Below are 22,036 nucleotides of genomic sequence, written 5' to 3' on the forward strand. Positions count from 1 at the left end.
TACTCTAGCTGAGGTTTTAATTTTTAAGACAGACTATTTAAAAAAAAATGAAATGCATCTTTATATTGGAAGAAACCAGCCCCCCCTCCCCAGTTGGGAGTTTTCTGATAAAGTACTTTTAAGAGCAATTCTGTGAAAAGGGATCTTCCTTCCTACTTGTCAAAGTTTGCATGAGGACATTGTATTTTTCCTTTAACTCCAATTCCACTAAAAAGGCAACCAGAGTAGATGCATTTCACTTTCTGAAATGGCTGGCTCCAGAGTGCTGCTCCACCATCCCTGGCTGTCCTTGTGGAGGGAAGCAAGACTCTCCAGCTAATTCTTAACCTTGACCTGGTGCTGGAATCGGAGTTAAGAGCAGGGGATGGTGAGGTGCAGGGGGAAAGGAGCAGGTTACAGGGACAAAGTGGGGGACAAAGGGTGCCCCACCTTCTTGAGACCCCCCGCAAGAGGAACTGTGAAGGAGGATTCCTCCTGGAGAAGCCTGATCCTGAATGAGATTCTGTGACGCCTCACAAAACCATCTATGTCTTAAAGTCTGCCCACTCCCAGAATTCAGGAGCTGTTACCCTTTTTCTTCTCAAGAGCTTTCATTAGGTCAGACATGAAATCTGCTTGCTTGCCTCCCCCTGCAATCAGAGGTGGCCCCAGTGACTGTGGCTCTCCATCTTGTCCTGTGCTTTCCAGCCTTTTTGGAGGAAGTGGTACATGTTTCTTTGCTGGAGGTGGTGGCAGTAGCTTACTGGAGGCAGGTGGAGGTGGAGGGGGTAATGGCACATCTCCATTACTGCTGCTGGAGACTGGTGGTGGTGGAGGCACAAAATCAGGAGGTGGTTCACAGAAATCGGAGAGTGGTGGTGGTGGAGGAAAATCAATCTTCACTGTAGGTGGTGGTGCTGGAAAACTCTCTGGATCTGTTAGGAAAATGCCGCTGTCTCGTTTCACTTTGGAGGGTAGAACTGGTGAAGCAGAAATAGCAGATGAACGCCTTTCAGGTGGAGGAGGAGGCTGCAGTGAGGTCCTCTTACTCTGGAGTTTCTGTGGCCTCAGCAATGGCTGTGCCGGGCCAGGTGCACTGCCATTATTTGTTTCAGCCTTTAATAAGCAGAAAAAAATCAAAGGACAGACACAGTCAGTAAACATGTAAACTAATGCCACTATCTAAGAACGTAAAAAGAAGTGAAAATACATGAGTGTAGTAGATATGGAAATTAGGTAGAGCACATTTTGCCTGAAACATGAAAATAGTATTTTGTTTTCTTCCTGGAGCAGCCTGCAGAAGTTTGACAGTGGAAACCTCCCTGTTGACAGTATTCATAGTGCTTCTTTGAATGCTATCCATACAAGATGAGTGCTTTTAAAATGATCCTTGAATACTGACCACCTCTCTTGGAGCCCTCTTCCCTTCAGGCATTCTCCCATAGAATTCTTCCAAGATCCCTAAAGATGCTAAGGTTAGCTCTCCTGGAGTCCTTGTTGGAAATCCTGCTCTCGGTCCTGCTACCTCTTCCTTCAATACTGAATTCTACAATCTCATGGCACTGCAGCCAAGGCTGCCCCAACCAGCACAGGTCCAACAAGGCCTTCCCTGTTTGTTAGTGTAAGCTTGGGCAGCCCAGCATTCCTTGTGGGGTCCTCCTCCACCTGAGACAGAAGTTGCTTTCCAGGAACCAAAGCACTGCTTGTGCTTTGCTGTGTTGCTTCTCCGGAAGATGGCAGGGTAGTTAAAGCCCCCCAAGAACCAGGGCTTGTGACTGTGGGGCTGCTTCCAGCTGCCTCTAGAAGGCCTCATCCCCTCCCTCCTTCTGATCAGGCAGCCCGTAGCAAACACTCACAATGGTGTCACCCTTTTATCCTGACCAGGGCAGAGCTCGGTACACTCCAAGTGTTGCCTCACATCAAGGGCAGCTCTGCCACTGCACCTTCCTGGTCTGTCTCTCCTAAACAGCCTGTGGCCCTTCATGACAACATTCCAGTCACAGGAGCTATCCCACCATGTCCACAACAGCCTAGTGGCTGCACGGAGATCTCTAGTTCCTCCTGTTTGTTTGCTGCTTCTAGAGAAAAGTGCTCTGCATCCCTGCAGTCAGAGACATTAATTCTGGCATGAGCTAATTATAACACGTATGCCTTCTCCTCCTCACTCCTTTCCTACAAACATGGAAGTAAATCAGACATAGGAGGAGGGAACCAGTGGCTGAGTTCTCAGAATGTGATCTGTTCCAGAGGAAGTGAGGTTCAGAACAGAGAAACAGGAGGAACTCAAAGACAGAAACAAGAAGTGTAGAACACATAATGCTGGTGACTGGAAAATCCTAGGAATTTAATTTCATTTGTCCTTGGCACTTGATGCATGATGGAGAGAATGAATAATGAACTGCAAACAAATCCACACCTTTTTTTTCTGTGATTCTCTTACTTTAGCCTTTGATATTTTTACAGCCAGATTTGGTGCAAGTACACAAAATTTGGAGATTAACCAAGAAATGCATTTAGAACCTAAGGAAAACATGTAATGTTTTCCCTTAGTTCTTCACATTTTCTCCTTTATTACACACTCATCTTCAGCTGTGCAGTGTTCCCTACTGAAAACACTAGTGTATGCCTTGTGTTTCTAAGGCAAGACCTTTTTTTTTGGCAGAGACAGAACATGGCACCAAGGTTCTGGCAGCACACTTTGAGACTATCCCAGCAGGCTATCCTATTCCTGCTACATGAACTCATGGCTGCTTGTTCTGAAGAACAGAAGCAGTGGGTGGCTGTGCCTTCACCTCCCATCAGAGGCTCCTGGTTCTGCACAGCACACACGCTGTTTGCAGTGTGCAAAGCATGAGGAGGGGCAGCCACCTTTCCCAGGAGCCAAATCCTTCTCATTGGTACTTTGAGGGGGAAGACAGTAGGTGAAAGAAAACAAACTTAGAGAACTCGTTCACAGATGACATTTAACTGTAGTAATTGCTCACCTGTGCCTCAGATGTATCCACTTTCTTCTGAGTGTCTGGAAATTCTGCAGTGGAAGGATGAACACTTTGGGGAATCTGGCCATTTGACTGAACCGTACCTGTGACAAGGAGAGGAGCCAGAGGGAAGAGAATTATGTTTTTGTGATATTAACCAGATCAGGGAATATCCAACTAAGAAAAAAGCTATAAAAATTTTCTTACAAATTCCACAAGGAAACACTTGTTACAGAGTTTTTGTACATAACTCAGTAAAATCTGTTTTCTACTTCAAGCTCATTTTGTGACTTTTCCTAGTCAGTTAATTACTTAAGGAAAATAAACAAAGTGTCTTACATTAAAATCCATAAGTACCTTACATTAAAATACCTGTTTCATAACAGCATTTTGAAGTTTGCAGTGTGCTGTAGTATATATATATATATTTTTGTTTGTTTGTTTGTTTGTTTGTTTAATTTAGGCTAAAGACTAAAAGCACCATAGTTTCCTATCAATCAGTCATGGGAGTAGAAGGCATGAAATGCTACAGAGGGGCTGATCCATTTTCTTTAGTAAATGAGCTAAGACATCTCCCCAGCTCTGAAATACCCACCTCATCTGGAATCACAAGGATCTGGGAACTTCACTGTGTTCTCAGATAAGTGCAGATCTGGAAGCTGACTGAGTTAGAGCTCTGCAAAACATCTGCCCACTATTTCTGCTTGCGCAAGGGGCATGTATAAACAGCCTAGTACTGTCAAATGGAGTAAGTGAATGCGAGACCAAACAACAAATTCACAAGTTTAATTATAAAAAATCCCCTGCTCCTGTGTAGTCTGATAAGCATTAAATACTTTCCGGTTTACTGTAGCATTTTTGAAAGCTGTATGTGTCAAAGTAGTAGACAGTGTTTGGTGCCTAGAAACCTACATTTGCAAGCCTTAACAACTGCCTTAGCTCTATTATAATTTACAGTTCTGAGACCCAGTGAAGTTCCACTCATGTACTTCTCATATGTTAGTGAACCCTTAGCTGTCTGCAGTGTAGACTAAGCACAACAATGGCTTTAATCTTAATGTGAATCTTCCTGATCAGCAAAGAGGTTCCAGAAATATGATAAGAAATAAAAAGATAAAAGTGTTTTTATAGCCATACCTGAAAATCCCATGCCTGGCAGAAAAGCAAGACAAACTCAGCAGTGTCCCTAATTTACTAAGGCTATTTAAGCTTCAAGGGATGACAGAAGGTGGTCTAACATCCTTAGATTTTATGCCTGTGCCTGCATGTTGTTCAGCATATTTAATCCAAAGTACCATTTGGATCATTCAAACTACAATCTTGTGTTTATTGAAGGACTATCATGGAAGTCAGCAAAGAGATAAAACCAATCTTGTGATTCACCTTCCTCAGTGGAAGGAGAACTAAATCCCTGGATTCTGTGGCCCAGAGGGTTTATGCTCCCTAAAGTGGAGCAAGTTACTGTCTCACCTCCCTTTGTCTGCTGTTCATAGCAGAACAGGACTTTGGTTTTCACACTGCTCAAAGGTGTTGCTGCCCTCAGTCATACTGAGATTTAACTAAATGAAGGAGATCAGAGAGAGATCCACTCTATCTAGTACAAGGTATGGTGTTCTACTTGGCAAAAAAGATGTAACAGAAGGCTGGGACACAGTAATCTGTTTCTTCTTCTTAATGGATTTCATAAACTATGCAAGACTTAAAAGCAACACTTGATACATCATCTCCTGCCAGCCACCTAATGGACTCCCAGACAATATAGTATGTGAGCCCATGCATTCTACTCTCAAGATTTATTTTTAATTTAAATGTTACAGTATTCTTTACAAGTTAATTTCTTCAAAATTTTATAGTGAATTAGTGTTGCAGACAGGTAGAGTTATTATAAAAGAAAGGCCTTATAAAATATGGTTTAGGCCCTGCTACTCTAGCTAAGCTAGAAGTAGCTTCTAAGTTCTCACAAGAAAAAAAATTATAAGAATTAAGGCAGTTAGCACAAAATAAGTTTGTACCTGCATAAACAATAAATCTATCCCATGAGAATCAGTAAAGATATGTAAATAATCCAAAAATAAGGAGATTTGATAGACAGCCGGAATGCCATTTACCAATAAATTGAGTAGCAAGAAAACTACCAGCCAATTGGAGTTAAACACGAGATCTGTAAAACTGTATGAAAATGAGTTATATGAATAAAGAAGGGCCTTCTGCATGAAGAAACTGAGCCCCATCTGCTTGTTACTGTGACAAATTAGCATTTGTTTTAAGAAAACAAAAAGGATGCAAAATAATTCAAATAATGCAAAATATAGATACTCGAATGCAAAATATTTATCCTTGTAATGATAAGGAACTGCATAAAGTGACATCTTCCATCTTTCAGACATCATGATATTGTGCAGGACCACTACATACACTGATGTTTTTAGTGTTTAAAGGCACACAGTAAGGCAGAGAGGGAAACAACATCTTTTGACTGAAATGCACCTGGGACACTTCAGACCCACAGACTACACAGGTTGGGGTACATGTGAACATATCAGTGCTGGTTACAGCAGTGTGTCCAGGGAGTAGGGGCTACATGGTAAGTGAAAACCAAAATTTCACCTGCCTTCCTTGGCTGCCACTGAAGTTAGCAAAGTACACAGTCCCTGCCCAGTTCACACAGGACTCTATTTTTCTAGAGCAGATTTTAGCCTATACTGAAATCAGCCCATACAAATGGCTATGGAACCGTCTGAAAACACAAGTGAATATGCTTTGTTACATTTCCAAAACACAAACCAACGACTGCTCACAGTTAGGCAGTTTTAGTAGTTTTAGTAGCATAGTCAGGCTCCAGGTTTTATATAGGGCAGCTACAACAGCTGTAGTTGAAGAATCACAGCAACTTCCCTCAATTACAACACTAATGATCCTTCAGAGATATTTCCAGAGACAGTATACATGACTGCAACGTTTCCAGGCTACTTAACCATTTCATGCAATGCATTAGTTAAAATTAACAGTATATTCTATTGAATGCATGCATTGTTCCTGGATTCTAGTCAGGAGCTGAAGTCACACAGATGTATATACAGCCTTTATAAGGCCTCAGTCCTGCCCATATCCAGGACAGATGGCAGCACCAGCATGGAGATCCCCTGGCCAGCCACCTCTCTACTGCAGTCAGCACCTGAACACAAATGTTCCATGACTGTCAAGCCCATCCTCACTCAAGTAAACTTCCTCTTGTCAAGGGTTGATGCTGGCCAGATGCCAGGCACCCACAAAAGCTGCTTGCTCACTCCTCTCTGCAGTTGGACACAGGAGAGAAAATTTAACAAACAATTCATGGGTTCAGATAAGAACCAGGACAGATCACTCACCAAATACCATCAAGGGCAAAACAGGCACAGCTTACAGATATAAAGTGAATTCATTGCTAACAAAATCAGAGCAGGATAATGAGAAGTAAAACAAACCATTCAAAATACCTTCCTCCATCAGAAACCTCCCTGATCTCAAAACAGCCTGTTACTGGGTCTACTGAGGAATAGTAGGAAGACCACCCTCTATCTCCTATGTACTCAAAAAAGGTGATCTGAAGCCCCAGAAAGGTATTTGAATTGTCTACATGAAAAGTCAGAATATTAACTGTCAACGGTGAGTTCGACTTTGCCTGCCTTATGACAGTAAGTACTTGGCCAACATGCCTTTCCTAATTAAGCATGTAAACTAAAAATAGTCATGCAAGTTACAGCTAGTATCATGCATTGTTGTACTGGTATCATGATTCAATCAGTAACAGCAGTATGATGAAGCTACTGGAAAAGTAAGGTTAGAAAATAACACAATCTTTTCTTACTCTTGTGTCCTAACACCCACATTGTTACCACACAAATGAGTGAAAGGCTAGGACAGAGATTGGCTCACCCTGTAATAATCTGTCTATAATGACCAATCTCAGAATACCACACTCACCCCTTTTACTAACTGGAAGAAAACCTCCAATACATCCAGTGTAGAGATGGGCAAAGAAAGTCTAAAGACATGGACCATCAGTCTGCAAAATGTAGATGGAGGAGAAAGGATTCAGATGCCAACAGAAAAATGCCTTATTAAGTTATGCAGTTTAAACTGATCTTCAGTGAACTGTCTTTGTATTCTCCAAGTTCTAACTGTTAAAGTGAAAGCTTTGCTGTTACACTGGCCTGTCTATAAAAAGACATGTTGCTGAATCCATGGGATAGTTTTCTGAACAAAGACTATGCAACAGAGATGATAATAGAAGGGGGCAATAAATATGACTTCAGCTGCTGTGACAATGTCAGTACCTGCTGATGAGGATCCTGCAGGGGCAGCTGGTTCCACCACTTTTTGATTCGCCCAGTGAGAGGACAAGCCAGCTTTCTTCACTGCATGTTTGTAATTGTCATAGAGTGTCTTACCATACTGCAAAAGAATCAAAACAATAACATGAGCTTGACATAGGCTTGACATAGGCCAAACATTCGTTTTGCTCTTGGACAACTTTTCTGATCCTGTTTCCTCCTACCTAGTTTTGTTAAAAAGTGTCTTTCTAGAAGTAGTGTCCCCTCTTCTGTGTAGGGCTAGGTGGAAAGCACAATAAAACATGAATCCCCATGACCAAACACAGTTCTATATCATTCTTACATTTCATGTTCATTTTGGTATCTGCAAACTTCTTGAAATCTGGGTTTAAAACCAACTGTTCTCAGTATCTTTTTCCAAGTATTACATTTTCAAACTGGAGACTTGAGACATCAAATCACAGGCTCTAGAGGAAACAGCTCTGTCGATGTAAGACATGACATGTTCACCCCACACCTTTGTTATATGCCACCCTGCAGCAGAACTGTCAGGAAAAAGCCCAAACTAAGAGCCAAGAGGAGTAGGTCTGTGTGGGAAAATACAGCCAATACCAAGGCTATATAAATCTATCCACGTTAATGTTTTATACAAAGAAAAATGGGCTGTCAGTTAGGATCTTTTTGAACAGAGTGAGGCAGACAGTTTGAGTAGGGTTTTCTGAAAAATGTCACAACTGCACTGACCAGAGCTTGCACACTTTAGCCACAGCATATTGTTATTGAGCCAGATAACTGTGCAATAATTTTTATGAGTACATGAGTTTTATAGCTACTGAACTCACTCCTGTGTTAATACGAAAAACATACTGATAGCTAAGGTTCAGCAAATCCACCCTCATCATGCGCTTTCCTGATCTTTGTTTCTACGGTAAAATTAGCATGAATGTCCTCCATTCTTGTCACAGTATTTCCAGTTGAGGTGATGACTGTCAGCAACTGATTTTACAAAAAACATTAAGGTAAATTTACTTTTAATCTCACCTTGGCAATTCTTATTCCTGTTACCCACTGATGCAGGGTTGCTTTATCATCACAGCACAAGTACTTGATATATTGTGACTCCTTTTGAATCTGGGGGTGCTGAAAGATATTAATTTATAAAATAAGACAAACACAGAAATTAAGCCATTATACAAAAGTCTGAAGGCACTACACAATGACTCTGGAAACACATTGTGAAGATGATTTGAAAAAAAAGGCAGCAAAAACAGAGTATAAGAAAAAATAAAAAATATGGTGATTATGAACAATACACGAGTTGCCACTGGCAGCTTTTGCTTGAAATTATTTAAATGCATTGTAATATGAATTCAAGGATTTCAGAAATGTAACAGTGATCTAGAGTTCAATGCAATCTACAACTGCTCTGGTTCAAGGTCTAACACTCAATGTACAAAAACTAGAATGAAGTCTGTTTCTCATTTTGTGGTTTGTCATATGTGAGGCACTCAGACTGAACTTTGAACATAGTTTTCAAAGAGTATGTTAAATTTGTTTAGGTATAAACTTTCAGCTGAAACAGATTTTTCCTCCTGTCTGCTTTTCTTTGGGCTGAATTCTAGCTTTCTCCTTATATATTTTTATTCTGCTTTAGTATTGCTTTTTTTGCAAAAAATACATATAAAACTGTGATATGTTCTAGAGGATCAAATCCAGCACCATCAGAAGTATTCTTTTTCATTTCTTTGTACCAGAAACCTCTACAATTTTAAAACCTTTTTTTCATTTTGGACAAAATTTAGGATCCCTTTCCTTTACTGATCAAAGTAGTTTGTGTTGACATACCTTTGCAACTCAAAAACCATCAAAATGCCCGACTTCCTACTTGCCTAGGACTGAACATTCTAAGACTCTGTAGAAATTTGGTTTCCCTGCTAAAGCAGAGAAGGATCTAAGTCTTCAGTAACTTAGATGGAGTAACATACTGCCATCTCTTGATATGCAAAGGAAAGAATGGACCCAAAGGAAAAATGCTTCATTATCCCTTGTGCTCATTTCTCTCCATATTCTTAAAAATTACAAGTGCACAGTTAGTGAAATATTGTGAATGCACAAAGAGTAGCAAAATATGCTCCAAGGACTCACTCTCTTTTCAGCCTGAACAGTTAAAAATTCAAAGCACACCTAGCAAGGACATTGGGTTTATAGGTGTCATTAAGCCCCCAAAGCAGAGCAATGCTGGACATGGGGAACTCAGCAAGGTTCCTCCCAGCACGGAGTGCTGCCAGCCTTTGGCTCATGTAGGGGCCACTTCCTCACAAATATCTGCTGGTGGCTGGGACATCCTGCTGCAGAGGCCAAACCTGCCCACAGCTGGGTGACTCAACAGTGCAAAAAAAGAGCCACATACAGCGCATTAGCTCCTCAGCCATGTGCCCCTTGCTAAAAAATAAAAAAAAAATAAAAAAAGAAAAAAAAAAAAGAAAAAAAAAAGGAACTGGTCTGGGTTAAATAGTTAAATATAACCCATTTCATCATGCTGTAGTTTTGGTTTATATGTTTTTAAACCCAGGAATCCACAGCACGACTTCACATAGAGCAAGGGAATAAGGGACATTTTATCTTGGGGAGAGAATGAGTAGCAAGGGATGGATGAGAGGATAGGACTGCACAAGCCACTACTGCTACCAAAGCCCAGTATCATCGAATTATGGAGTGAGAGGGAACATATCATGGAGATAACTGTGAGGAAGAAAAAAAACAAAGGGATATTACCCTTAAGAGGTCTCACAGTGCCAGACGCATCCCAAGGTGGGTAACCGTGATACAGGTCCCTTCAAGTTTGCACTCACCTGCTCACACAGGTCACAGCCTTGGCCATTTTTCTGCAAACATACAGCTGGCAGATGAATATCCCCAGGACAATGAATACACCAAGTCTGCTTCTGCCTCTGAAGTGCCTGTGGCTACCTTATTCCATTACCTTGCTCTGGGGCACCCCCAGGTTGAGAGCAAGGGATAGCTCCCACTGCAAGCCCAGAGGTGCCAGCTCGCTGTCACCACATGCCTTAACTGCAGAGCAGGTGCCATACCCACCTCATGGACCCTCGTTCACCTCACTCACACATCACCCCTTCACACAGCTTGACATACAGGGCTGTATCTTGTTTTTATACTCCTCTGCCATGTATCAAACCGAGGCAGTAACCAGACCCCCGGACAAACAGTCTGCTCCAGCTCCCAGCATCTGGCTGTCCTTGTCTCCCACAGCCTCAGAAAGCCTGAATGCTGCTCAGAGTGGGCTCTGCTAGCACAAGACATGGCTAGGACACAATGCTCAAAAATCCTTATTTCCTTCCACTATTTCTCCATTAGGTGACCAAAAATGAAAATCAGTAGCAAATTCAGCCTGAATGGTACCTTTAAAAAGGAACTGTAAGCAAGCACTTTTTTGTGTGACAGAGTACATCCCATATACCTGCATTACGTTATCACCAATGGAGACAAAAGAACCAGGAGGTGCAAACAAAGACACTGCAATCCTCAGTATATTCAGTTCTTCAGGCACTTTTCAACCAGCAACTAGCAATTTTGCTACAGTGTGTAAGGTCCTACTGAACCCAGCAGATGGCACCCAAACCTTTCAAAAAGCAAAAAAGGGACCTTTCCTTCCCCATCTTTTTCATAGCAAGAAGTATATTGCATCTACATATTCCCCCCATTTTTAAACACCACACCTACCAGTGTGTGTTTTAATAAAAAGAAGAAATAAAGGACTTCCATAATTTAACAAATGGTTTATGCAAACATCTGGAAGAATGTCCACACTGCGTAACCAGGCAGAGGAGGTCATGGCACAGAGCAAGCTAGGTAATGGTGCTGCACATGCACACAGCTCTGCCACTGGGGTCTGCTTCTGGGGTGCTCAAGAGAGGCTGCTGCACACCTCTGCTGTGGGGCACCCTATAGAAATACCAGTTTCACAAGAACACCTGTACTGTGTCAGACCAAAAGTCCCTGAACCCAGGACCTGAGAGGATCTGGACTCTGAGAGTGGCCAGAAATGGAGGAAGAGAAAGTACAAGGTAAGCATATATGATACTTCCTTCTCTGTACGCTGTCTACAATGATTTTCAGTGATTTTTCTGAGACTCAACAGGGTTTCTCTGTGAATAGGTTCTCTTCCAGCTTTTTATTGAGCACAAAGAGAGTTCTGGCGTCCATAACACCTTTTACCAACAACTTTTGCAAGTCTGTCACACACTCTAGGAAGAACCACTGTCTTCTCTGAACCTGACTGTCACTAGCTTTGTGTACCATTCTTGTTTTGGAATAGACACTGAATGCCTGACTCCTAGCCACACCTTTCCATGCCACTCCTGAGCCTAGAGATCTACATCATACTCGTGGCAAACTGTCTTTCCTTTCCAGCCTATGGGTTTCTAGTCTCTTCAGTCATTCTTCAAGTCAAAGTAATTATTTTTTTTCCAATTGCTCCTGTTTTATACTTTTCCAAGTTTATTATATATTCCCTTTGACATGAGACAACCAGAAGTGCACAGGTGAACAGAAACCATGCATTTGTGCCATGGTAAGGCAACATTTGCTGTTTTATCATCTGTGTTTTTCCTAATAATTCCTAATGCTTGATTTATATATCTGACAACTACTGAACACTGAACCTCAGCCTGACAATGGCCTTCCAGAATTCCTCAGTCTGCCCTTTCCTCGATGATCTGAATAACGTAATATCATCAGCAAGTTTCCTCACTTCACTCCTTACACTGGCTATGAATATTTTCAGACTGTGGGGGTCTCACAATCCTAAGAAGTTGAGTGGGAGCTCTAAGAACAAGGCAACAGTGTCCCTTGCTGGATAACATGTGAGTTACTAACTGGCTACCCTTTACCCTATCTTTTGCTGGCTATTGTCTCCACTAGGCAATCCATCTTAACTACTGATATTCACTACTGGGACCCATTCCAAATTGCCCCAATCAGTTCCTTGATTAAATTACTTTAATCAGCAACTGTGATTAAGTGCACAGTCACAAATATATGCTATCAATTAGGGACCAAACTAGCAGGCTGCTGAACCCCCAGCTCTGAGAAGGAAGGTCAGACACCTCAGAGCTATTCAGGCACCCTGTCTAATCTCTTTGTTACAGCTGAGAACTATATTGTCTCTCATTTTCTAAGAAGCAGCAGCAGCACCAGCTCTTTTTTACATTTTACCTTTATGAATGGCACATGAAGTTTAACTCATTACTGGATCCACAGCCCACTGAGGTCATCTGGGAATATCCCCCTCACAAGGGCTTTGGATCAGGCGTAAGGAGGACTGTTCCAGGCTGCCTAAAGCTGGAACCTTGTGGTCTGCAAGGCCACACCACAGGAACAAACACCAGCAGCACCAAGCTTAGCCCTGAAGGTTTACACCCATACAAGATTGTTAATAACTAGCTCAGATGGAGACATTTGGCTTCCTGTGGTCTTTAGATGCATGAAGCATGCTACTTTGAGGTAGGAAGGTAGAATGTTTCAGCCAAGAATTGTCATAGTCCACCCACCCCACCATTTGCTCGCTTCGTGGAACTCTATCACAGTGGAATTGGTTTGGCAGTACAAATGGCAGAAGCCTTGGCTCTCAATGCTGACCCTTTACAAGCTCAATTTTCCACTTAAAACTTCACACAAAATCTATATAGTGCATAAAAATGGTGACTCAGAAAAAGCAATTTGAAGAAGAACCTAGGTAGATGGAAGTGCCTGGAAATGCTGACTTGGTATGAAGATCCCTAAAAGATTCTATAATTCTATGTGGACCAGTCTCCTCTTTCCACAGCTCCGGTACCTCAGGAGAGTATTTAGTCTAGCACACAGATATAAGAAGCTGTAGTCACTATGCAAGTCTGGTTTTACTAAAGTAGATTCAGAGTCTCTGTGATAACTTCTCTGGGAGACTAACAGAGGTCAACAACATCAGTCATGACAGCCCCGTGAGAAATACTGTACTTTAAGGAAAAAACCACTAACCTCAGCATGACACACCTCAAACATAGACACAGATAAATTAATTTGCCATAGGGTGCATACCATGTCCTGAAAAGATCATTAAAGTCATCTGACAGCAAAGTGAAAACATCTTCTCTGGAAATGTTTGGCACCTTTGCCTCTGAAATATGCAGCACCAAAATGAATTATGAAAGACAACTGCTTAAACAGCAACAACTCTGAAAGTCATGGTTTAAAAGAAAAGTGGAAATATGCAAGTAGAAGGGTTCTCCAGAATTTTTCACACATTAAAAAAAAATTAATACTGCTTTGAAATAATATGGACTACAGTGAACTTTCATCCATCAATGTCAAAACTCTTAATAATGATGAATTAGTCACATCATTGAGCCTGATTTTGCAGGTATTAAGATCTGAGCACCTTGAACATCAGGCTGCAAAAAGATGTGGCGTGTTTACCCCAGAAAAGCACTGAAAAGGCTTGAAACAGAACCTAGTATTCTCCCCTGTCCCACTGTCTCCTCTGTAAGTATCAACGGTCTACAGATAAAAAAGGCAGAGTATAATGAGTTTGTTTTCTGGAGAGGTTTAGAAAAATATTTGTCCACAGATAACATTTTCAGATATAAATTAAACTCTTTGCCTAAGGAAAAAAAGATAAAACACATTGAGAACCTGAAGAAGTGGGAACTGAATGATGTGGTTTCTATGGTGTCTGCCAAAACAAATGACTGAAGGCTATGTGTGCATGAAATTGGAGATTATCTCAATAAAATGCTCTTTTGCGTTGCTTTCTTCCAACACTGAAGATGAAAAGTAAACTGAAGTTATTCAGGCATCTCATTGCATTCCTTGCACCAAAATATATGGATCATTGCTCAGTCTCTGAGGCAGAAACAATAGCCAGAAGCATAAAAAGTTACTAACTTTGGATCACAAAGCTTTCAGCTGAATTTTCACAAAATGCTCAATACTTCTGGATACCTTATATCCTTATATCCTAACTTATACTGTGTTGAACTAGCTTCTCTGAAAAGCTGAGACTCTTCTGGCTCCCATGACTGAAAGCACAATTAATAGCCAGTACCTTTCAAAAGTCACACTGAAATGGTTCAGATTTGCAATCTACCATTCATCATGGTCAAATCTGGGTGCTATGCACCCCCTACATGAAGACGATCATACTTAAATGATCTTTTGAACATGTGTGAACTCTGTATAAAAGAATAATTGCTCTATTATGAGGAAATTATTCTTTTGACCTACGTTTGTCTAATGACCTGAGGCAAAATTTTAGGTCATTAAAATATTTATATAATAGCCATTGTAACCAAAGAGGTCAGCTTTATGCAGGAAGTAATATTTTTCAAAGCTATCATATTCAATTGCTCCCTGTCCATTCTCTGACCTTATTCTCCCTGCTATTAATTAATCTAGCAAAACTGTGCATGCACATACCTGAAAGTGTTCTGCAATAAAAAGTATTTCTACTACTGTTTTCTCAGTTAATCTAGCAATGAATTTATGAATTTACTCTGAAACACTTATCTGAAGCACACATACTAACACAATTTCCAAATCTTTCACATAAAAAGAAAATCTCCTGCTTTCTGTCCTTGTTTCCTGCACTAGGCATTTGTTCTACATAATTGTTATTCCTAGTGTTTTCTATCTCAAACACTACTAATTCTCACCTTCTACCTTTTTAACTGTCTTTGTGTTGAATGCATTACATACATGACTCAGCCTGCATGGAGCACATGCGGTGTGAGGAAGCAAGGAATCAGGAGAGAAGCAGCCAAATACCAAATTACCTGCTAGAATGATGCTGCTATTGCAAACAAGCTATTTTTTTGAAAATTTACTTCCAAAATTCTTTAGATAATTAGAACTTCTTTCTTAAATAATGGTGCCAAATGATGCCAGGAAAACTTGACTGTTTTGACTGCACAGGAAAATGTACGCAGCTGTAGAAATAGAGGATGATTTGCCTTTGTCTCAGTTTATCCCCAGGAAACCAATTTTTTTCATCCTAGATTAATTCAGCATTATGCACCATTACCTCCAGATTACTCAAGCATAACCAGCACCAATAAACTATAATTAAATCCACTTTTTGTCACAGGCACATCGGACTGACTAAACCAGCAAATTTGCATATAGATTACCTTGCTATTTGTCTGCTTTGAAAGATTTTTCAACATGGTGTGACAAAAACAGCTCCCGGACAAGCATATGTGTGTGCATGTACACACAGAGACAATCCACAAAATAAACATTATGCACACAATTTCTGCTCATTGCAATCGATGCTGTTGCTACCATGATGGACAGATCCCCTCCTTCCTGGTGAAATACCTTACTTTTGTGGGCATTCAGTTTCAGACTATGAAATAAATCATTAAAGGTCTCATTTACTTTCACAGCTTTTCCCACGTAACATAGATGGTGAATGAGAAAATTTGCAAGGAATCTAGATATAAAACCACACATTTGTAAATGCAAAGGTGGCTCTGAGGAACCAAACCATTCCTACTTGCTGTGTGCAGTGTGTGAATAAGTTTTTTTCTGGAAAGGGGTGAGAATTTTGTTCCCTCACAATCGCTCTCACAGGAGTGGCCAGCACTCTGTGCAGGGTGGAAGGGGGAGCTGTGCTGTGACTCTCTCCTGCCTACTCTGCTGGGAACAGTGACAAATCCAAACCTGAGAGATGCAGCTTTGTGTGAGGGTCTTTTTTCAAACTTGGTTGACCTTTCCTTTCCTCTTCTCTGCATATGGAGATCTCTATTAGGAAAAGACTTACTTTATCTGATGTAAAAGGGAAGGGAGGGACCTTTAAATTTAAGAAAGCATTAGACTTAGGTTGAGTACAAAATAGGAAGAACCTGCATATTTAAAGAAGCAGATGTCCAAAAAGTATTTCTTATACCCAAAGGCTCTGTTTTTAATATTCTGAGAGTTCTTTGTGGGGATTTTGAGTTTTGAAATGTGGGAATTCCTTCAGGAAGGAAGCTTTGTTTAGCAGTGGTATAGAACAAGTGCATTTAAGAAGGTTAAAGCTCAGTCAGCACAGAGCAAATAGCCACTGGGAAATAAAACATGGTTCTTCAAGTTTTTAGTTGCCCCAAAGCCTAAGGATTCCTGAAAGCCAGCTCCACTGGAGACTCTGTGCCAGGCTGCAGTCCTGTCCTCGGGACCCAGACACATCGGTCTTGTCTGCTGCACAGGCACAGTCAAAGGTGACCCAGCTCTTAGCCACCAACCAGCCAACTGTGCTTTTTCTGGTTGGTCACAGCTGGGCTTTCTGCTGCCTGATATGAGGAAGTAGCTGCTTTGTTCTGTTATTGCAGTTGTCTCCTGAATCATCCTGAAAGGAAGCTTTTGAATAAGCTCAGCAAAATGCTCCCTCTTTTGCTAATAAAAACATCTGATGTTTGTTTCTGGCACCTCACCCTTTTGCCGTTATCTCCTCAGCATCTTGATCATTAACAAATAAGCAAAGCACACCCCATTTTTGTCCTGAGGTATAGTATATATAGTGGGGGGCTGACATAATGGGAACAAATAATACACAAGGAGCACTCACAACACATCTTGCTTCTCTAGCTGTAAGAGGAGTATCCTACAGCAAGGATCTGCAGAAAAGAATGCTTACATTTGAGTTAGTTTAGCTGCAGCTCCAATATCCCAGGGTGCAAAACCCACCACAGCTTCAGGCTAAGTATCAAAGCAACCTGTCCATGATGTGCATGATTTGTTGCTACACTAATACCAGCACCCAAGCCAGCATTAGCTACATAACCCAGGTATGATCACTGAAACTGAAATGAAACACCTAGATTATAAAGGAAACAGCACAGAGGGAGCTGCCAGCTCCTGGTGACTGGATGCATGGTAGGTGGGACAGGCACTACGACCCAAAGTTCACTGTCTCTGTAAGCCCCATATTTGGGTGTAGCCGAGGAGAAGAGACTGGAGAAAAAGCCCATAACCCATTTAGAGAGATCAAAGTGAAGCAACATTTGAAGAAATGCCATGAAGACTTTGAGGCAACACCCATATTATTCAGGGCTGTATCTGATAACCTGAAAAATCTCATTGTTCTGGCTAAAACCAGGTCACCAGGATTGTGGTTAACAGTAGTACAGTGTTTACATTCTCCTTGCATTCTTGGTAACGCCTAGAACATAGATGTAAAAATGGCAGGAATACTCTGCTCATTCTTAAAATTTTTCCTGAGTGCTCTTCCCTGCATAAGACACGCCATAAAGATGACCAAGACTGGGGGGAGGCAAAAAGAAATGTTTTCTCTTTTCTCCCTGCTAATGTGAGACAAGACCTTCAAAGCAGAAACAAATATAGATATATTATTTGTTTAGAAGGCTCATCATACAACTGAGGACTGAAGGAAAAGAAAGAATACTTCCTTCAAATATTAGGCCATATTCAACTCCAAACCAGCCTTACTGGCCCTTTGCTGCCATTTGAATTTACAAAGGGCATGTCCCTCCTCTTGAAGTAAGGATGTAAGCTTGAAGTAAGCTTAACCACTGAGAAATTAATATGGTGTTTTTTCAACTCAGTTCTCAAAGCTGGGAAAATACAGTTCTGAATTCAGCAGGATTTTCCACCTAGCAGAGAAGTAAGATACTGCTGAAGCTGTTTAACCCTTTCATTTCTTCTGTACTAAAAAGTATAAGCTGGTCTCTTGCCTCTGAGCTGGGCAGGTTCTTTTGGTATGTTTGAAACATCACAGAGCAAGTAGCTTGGCTGATGTCTGCTCACTGTTTTGACATAGCACTTCTTAAGGGGGACCTCAGAAATAAACAAATCTTTAAAAAATGTAGTGGGGCATGCTATTCAAAAATTTTCCAAGTGGCATTACAGCTTGCTGGAACTAATAAGGGCTTCCAGACTAACCTTTTTTCCCAAAATATTTGCTTTCCTTTGCAGTCACCTCAGTGAACAGCTAGCATGGGCTGTGGATGCTACTCTTTCAGTTATCTTCCCCCATTTTCCATATGACAGATAATCTTATCCTGCTGTCTTGGGGTGCCCTCTGTGGCACAGCATACACAGGGGAATGGAAGAGCTGTGAATCAGCAGAGCTTTGACAGTAGAGGAATTTCCAACTGGTTTGGGCTGAATTTGGCATCCAAATTCCTTCAAAATTACTAGGCTTCCTGTTCAATAAAAACAAATATTTACCCATTAAATCCATTGTCTTTTGCTCACTGCACCTGTGAGAGTACTGTTATTTCTTCTTGAGGACTTAATTCTCAAAAAATGGCAGGATGAGAAACATCTCAAGAATGATAGTTTGTTTTTCTTTGACATGTCAGGACAAGTGTCTGCCAGCAAGAGAGAGATTTTCTTCTGGGAGACTTCCAGATCAAACCAGACAAAAATGTGACTAAGTGTGATAAATGGCTCAGCGTTACCGTCCACACACTTCTGTGTCACCAAGGATCCAATCAGAGAGACTGACATTTAACTTTGCTCTTTCCCTCAGCCCACAGACCTCAAGATGTATTACATCCTCAGCTCCAACCTCCAAAGGTAAGACAAGGATATGAGAGAACTCATTTCAGCAGCATGGCTTTAAAAAGTAGAATTAATACTCTATTTATATGTAGAATTCAAATTAATGTACAGAAATTATAATAAATATTAAACTCTCCACTCCACCACCCTCAGAAAGCCACCCTAAGTGGGAGACTTTCACTTCTGAAACAACAGAAGATATGAAGATATCAGTATTTGCCTGTACTTCCTGACCAACTCCAGCCACTGCAAGTCAGCCATTAAAAAAGCCAAGTCTGAAACTGAGCAGGTAAAGAATCTACCAAATTATGATTTGTAGTAATTAAAATTAAAACCAAGCACTGTAACATAATCTGTTCATCACTATGTTACATTGTTCAGAAATAATTATTGATACAATGTTTCTTCTAGTGTACTGCAAACACATTTTAGAAGCATCAGAGCAAACATGATTTACTAAGTAGCAAACCTATTATACTACTACTTTTAAACCTATTTTACATAAAGCTTTCCCATGTGAGTTTTTTGATTTTGTTCTTTCCATTTTATGTTGAAGGTACAGCACTAACATCACACATGAAATAAAGCAAGAATTTCAGGTTTTTTTTCTAGTGTAAATAGTATACCTCTTTTCAGAAAATATGGCAGTAAATCCAGAATGTTTACCTAACTATGGTGAACAGTTAAACACATTGCTACATACATTCAAAAATCATGCTTTTATTTTCATATTTTTTCATCTTTTTATTTTTCTGAACAGAATGTAACTGTTATTAAATTAGTCAGAAATTTCTTAGACCAGTCATTTGGTCAGAAAATACATTTCCCCTTATTTTTTACACCAGTTTCCTCCCCCACTTCCCCTTTTTTTTTTTTTCATTAGAGGTTGCATTTTTCAGAAGCAATGCTTACTTCTTCTGAAAGCTCACCTGTGTTTCTGGTAGAGTGTTTTGTGGAGGACTATAGTATTAAAACTGTTCATCTGTATTAATTAAATGCATCTGTTTCAGAAAATAAATCTGTGTCTATAAACCACTTCTGCTTGGCCATATGTAAATTAGGCTAGCAGACATTTTGGAACTGAATAAAAAAAAGGGCTTTAAATGTGTAACTACAGCCAGAAATGTGGTACTGTGAGTGACCTCTGATGTGAATGTTTCCTATACTTTTTTTATGAGATGTCTAATGCTTTGTTCACATTGCAGGCCTATTAAAAAAAAAAGCAGCAACAAGATTATTTTCTGTCTTGTACACAGTCATATGACAGATAGCAAGCAAGGCCAAATTACTGCAACCTCAAAGCTTCATTTCTGCTGTCTGAACTAGGTGAAAAGCATGGGCTTCTTTTTCTTTCCCGAAAGGAATGCAGAATTCCTGGCCTATTTGCAGTGCTATTACCTGGAGAGGCAGCAATGAGATACTTATTCAAGAACAAGCATTGATTTTCATGAGTGGATGAGCAATGTATTTTGCCTTCCTGCCAGAAACAGCAGTGCAATAAAGTATGACAAATGAGATGCCTATTCCTGCAAAATTTTGCATCTCAGTTCAACAAGCCCTTCAACAGGTATGGCTACACCACAAAAAAAGTAGACATGCTTTTTAGTGTATAACCCCTAGTGCTCATTACATCAAAATGGGGACTGCCAAACTTATTATACATCTGCCCTGGGTGTCATCTGCCCAAACGTGTCCAGACACCTGAACAGTCAGCATATTCAACCCTGTTTTAAAGACTACTTTGGGATGCAGTATAGACATATATCACAGGAATATCAGTAATAAAATTAAGATTCTAAATGTATGTTGCTGATAACAATGAAGCAAAGAAGAAATTACACATGATTTTGCAGGATTTACTCTATCTTATCAGGATCCTTGGGGCTTCAAACTGAAACATGCATGCATATAAAGGATACTGTGTGACATTTGCAGAACTTTTGTTGTTGTTGTTACATTACCTTTAAGACAAAGCAGTGATCTGTAGGTGCCTTATACTTCACTTTGTGTTGATAACCATAATACACATTCACGTTCTCAAACTGAAGGAAGCACGCCAGATCCCGTGATGTCTACAAATGAAAACCAAGCCCATCACTGTTAGAACAAATTGAATTTTGATGTGAAACTCATTAATAGGACCTTTATCAACTGCACAAATGCCAATGATTTTTAATCGTGTAACCCTCATGAAGCTGACTGAAAAAACAAGGATTAATTTTAAGTGTCTGCTTTCTTAAAATAAAAATTGGAAGATGGTCAGTACATATTATGAATAATTTATAACACAGTTCAACGTTTTGCTTTTGCTCTTCTTATGCTGCGCTTCTTTGCCTTGTGTGGACATTTTAGCTGATGTCTAATATGACCAAAGAGAACACCATAGTAATAAACCACACCCTTAAAATTCTGAGTGGTGAAAGAAGGTTTGGGGGTTCTAAATTGCTTTGGGAGCCTATTTGTCTTTTGTACATGTAACAAACAAATCCTCATCAGGAAATAAACACATTTAATCTGCTTTGCTTTGAATTTTTTCAAATTTCCTGGCATCATTCCATTTCTGTTTATCGTAACATTTGCTTGTGCACAATATATGGCTAAAGTAACAAGGTTTCTATTGCTAGCATGTTTCTCAATGATGCATTCTGAATATAGTAACTTTTTTAATCCTTTGCATGGAAGTGCAAAAAATAGTCATTTCACATGGTCACTTTTGGCTAAACTGAGAAATCAGGAAATTGCGGGGGAAGAAAGGAAAAATAAAACAACAAACCACAAGCTCTCTCTACCCCTAAAAATGGGATATGATATGGTATGATATGATATGATGATATGATATGATATATGATATGATATGATGGAATGTTATAATATGCATATGATGGTTCTTGTCTGCTGTTCTCATTCTTAATAATATTCTCATTACAAGATACCCTTGAGTCAGCTTTATTTACAAACTGAGTTTGCAAGTAAGATTTGTTGGGAAACACTTCCTACTAGATGTAGACAGGGCTTCTCTCTCCTGTCTCTGCTGCAGCTGATGATGCCAGAGATTTTGTCAATGAGCGTGTGAACCTCGATTTTTCAAACACACTGAAGTTACTAAATATATTCAAATCCATCCAGTATAATGTGTTGTTCCTTTCCTTTAGGAACCAGGCAATATTGATTAAGACCAATATGAATGCAGTTGTTATTATCTTCCAA

The 22,036-nt window shown here is 40.2% G+C and overlaps 1 protein-coding gene across 1 annotated transcript in view; it reads right to left on the reverse strand.

The window, feature by feature from the left end:
- Positions 1-312: 312 nt before the first annotated feature.
- APBB1IP (amyloid beta precursor protein binding family B member 1 interacting protein) overlaps positions 313-22,036 on the reverse strand; it is a 56,214-nt gene continuing 34,490 nt past the window's right edge. The window contains exons 10-14 of the mRNA XM_062494203.1: positions 20,791-20,901; positions 8,312-8,410; positions 7,274-7,391; positions 2,964-3,061; positions 313-1,095 (exon numbers count right to left, since the gene is read on the reverse strand). Of these exons, the coding sequence (XP_062350187.1) occupies positions 556-1,095; positions 2,964-3,061; positions 7,274-7,391; positions 8,312-8,410; positions 20,791-20,901 (966 nt within the window). The 3' untranslated portion in view covers positions 313-555. The remainder of the gene's footprint in view (positions 1,096-2,963; positions 3,062-7,273; positions 7,392-8,311; positions 8,411-20,790; positions 20,902-22,036) is intronic.

The sequence above is a fragment of the Cinclus cinclus genome, chromosome 1 (genome assembly GCF_963662255.1).
Source record: "Cinclus cinclus chromosome 1, bCinCin1.1, whole genome shotgun sequence".
Taxonomy (NCBI): domain Eukaryota; kingdom Metazoa; phylum Chordata; class Aves; order Passeriformes; family Cinclidae; genus Cinclus; species Cinclus cinclus.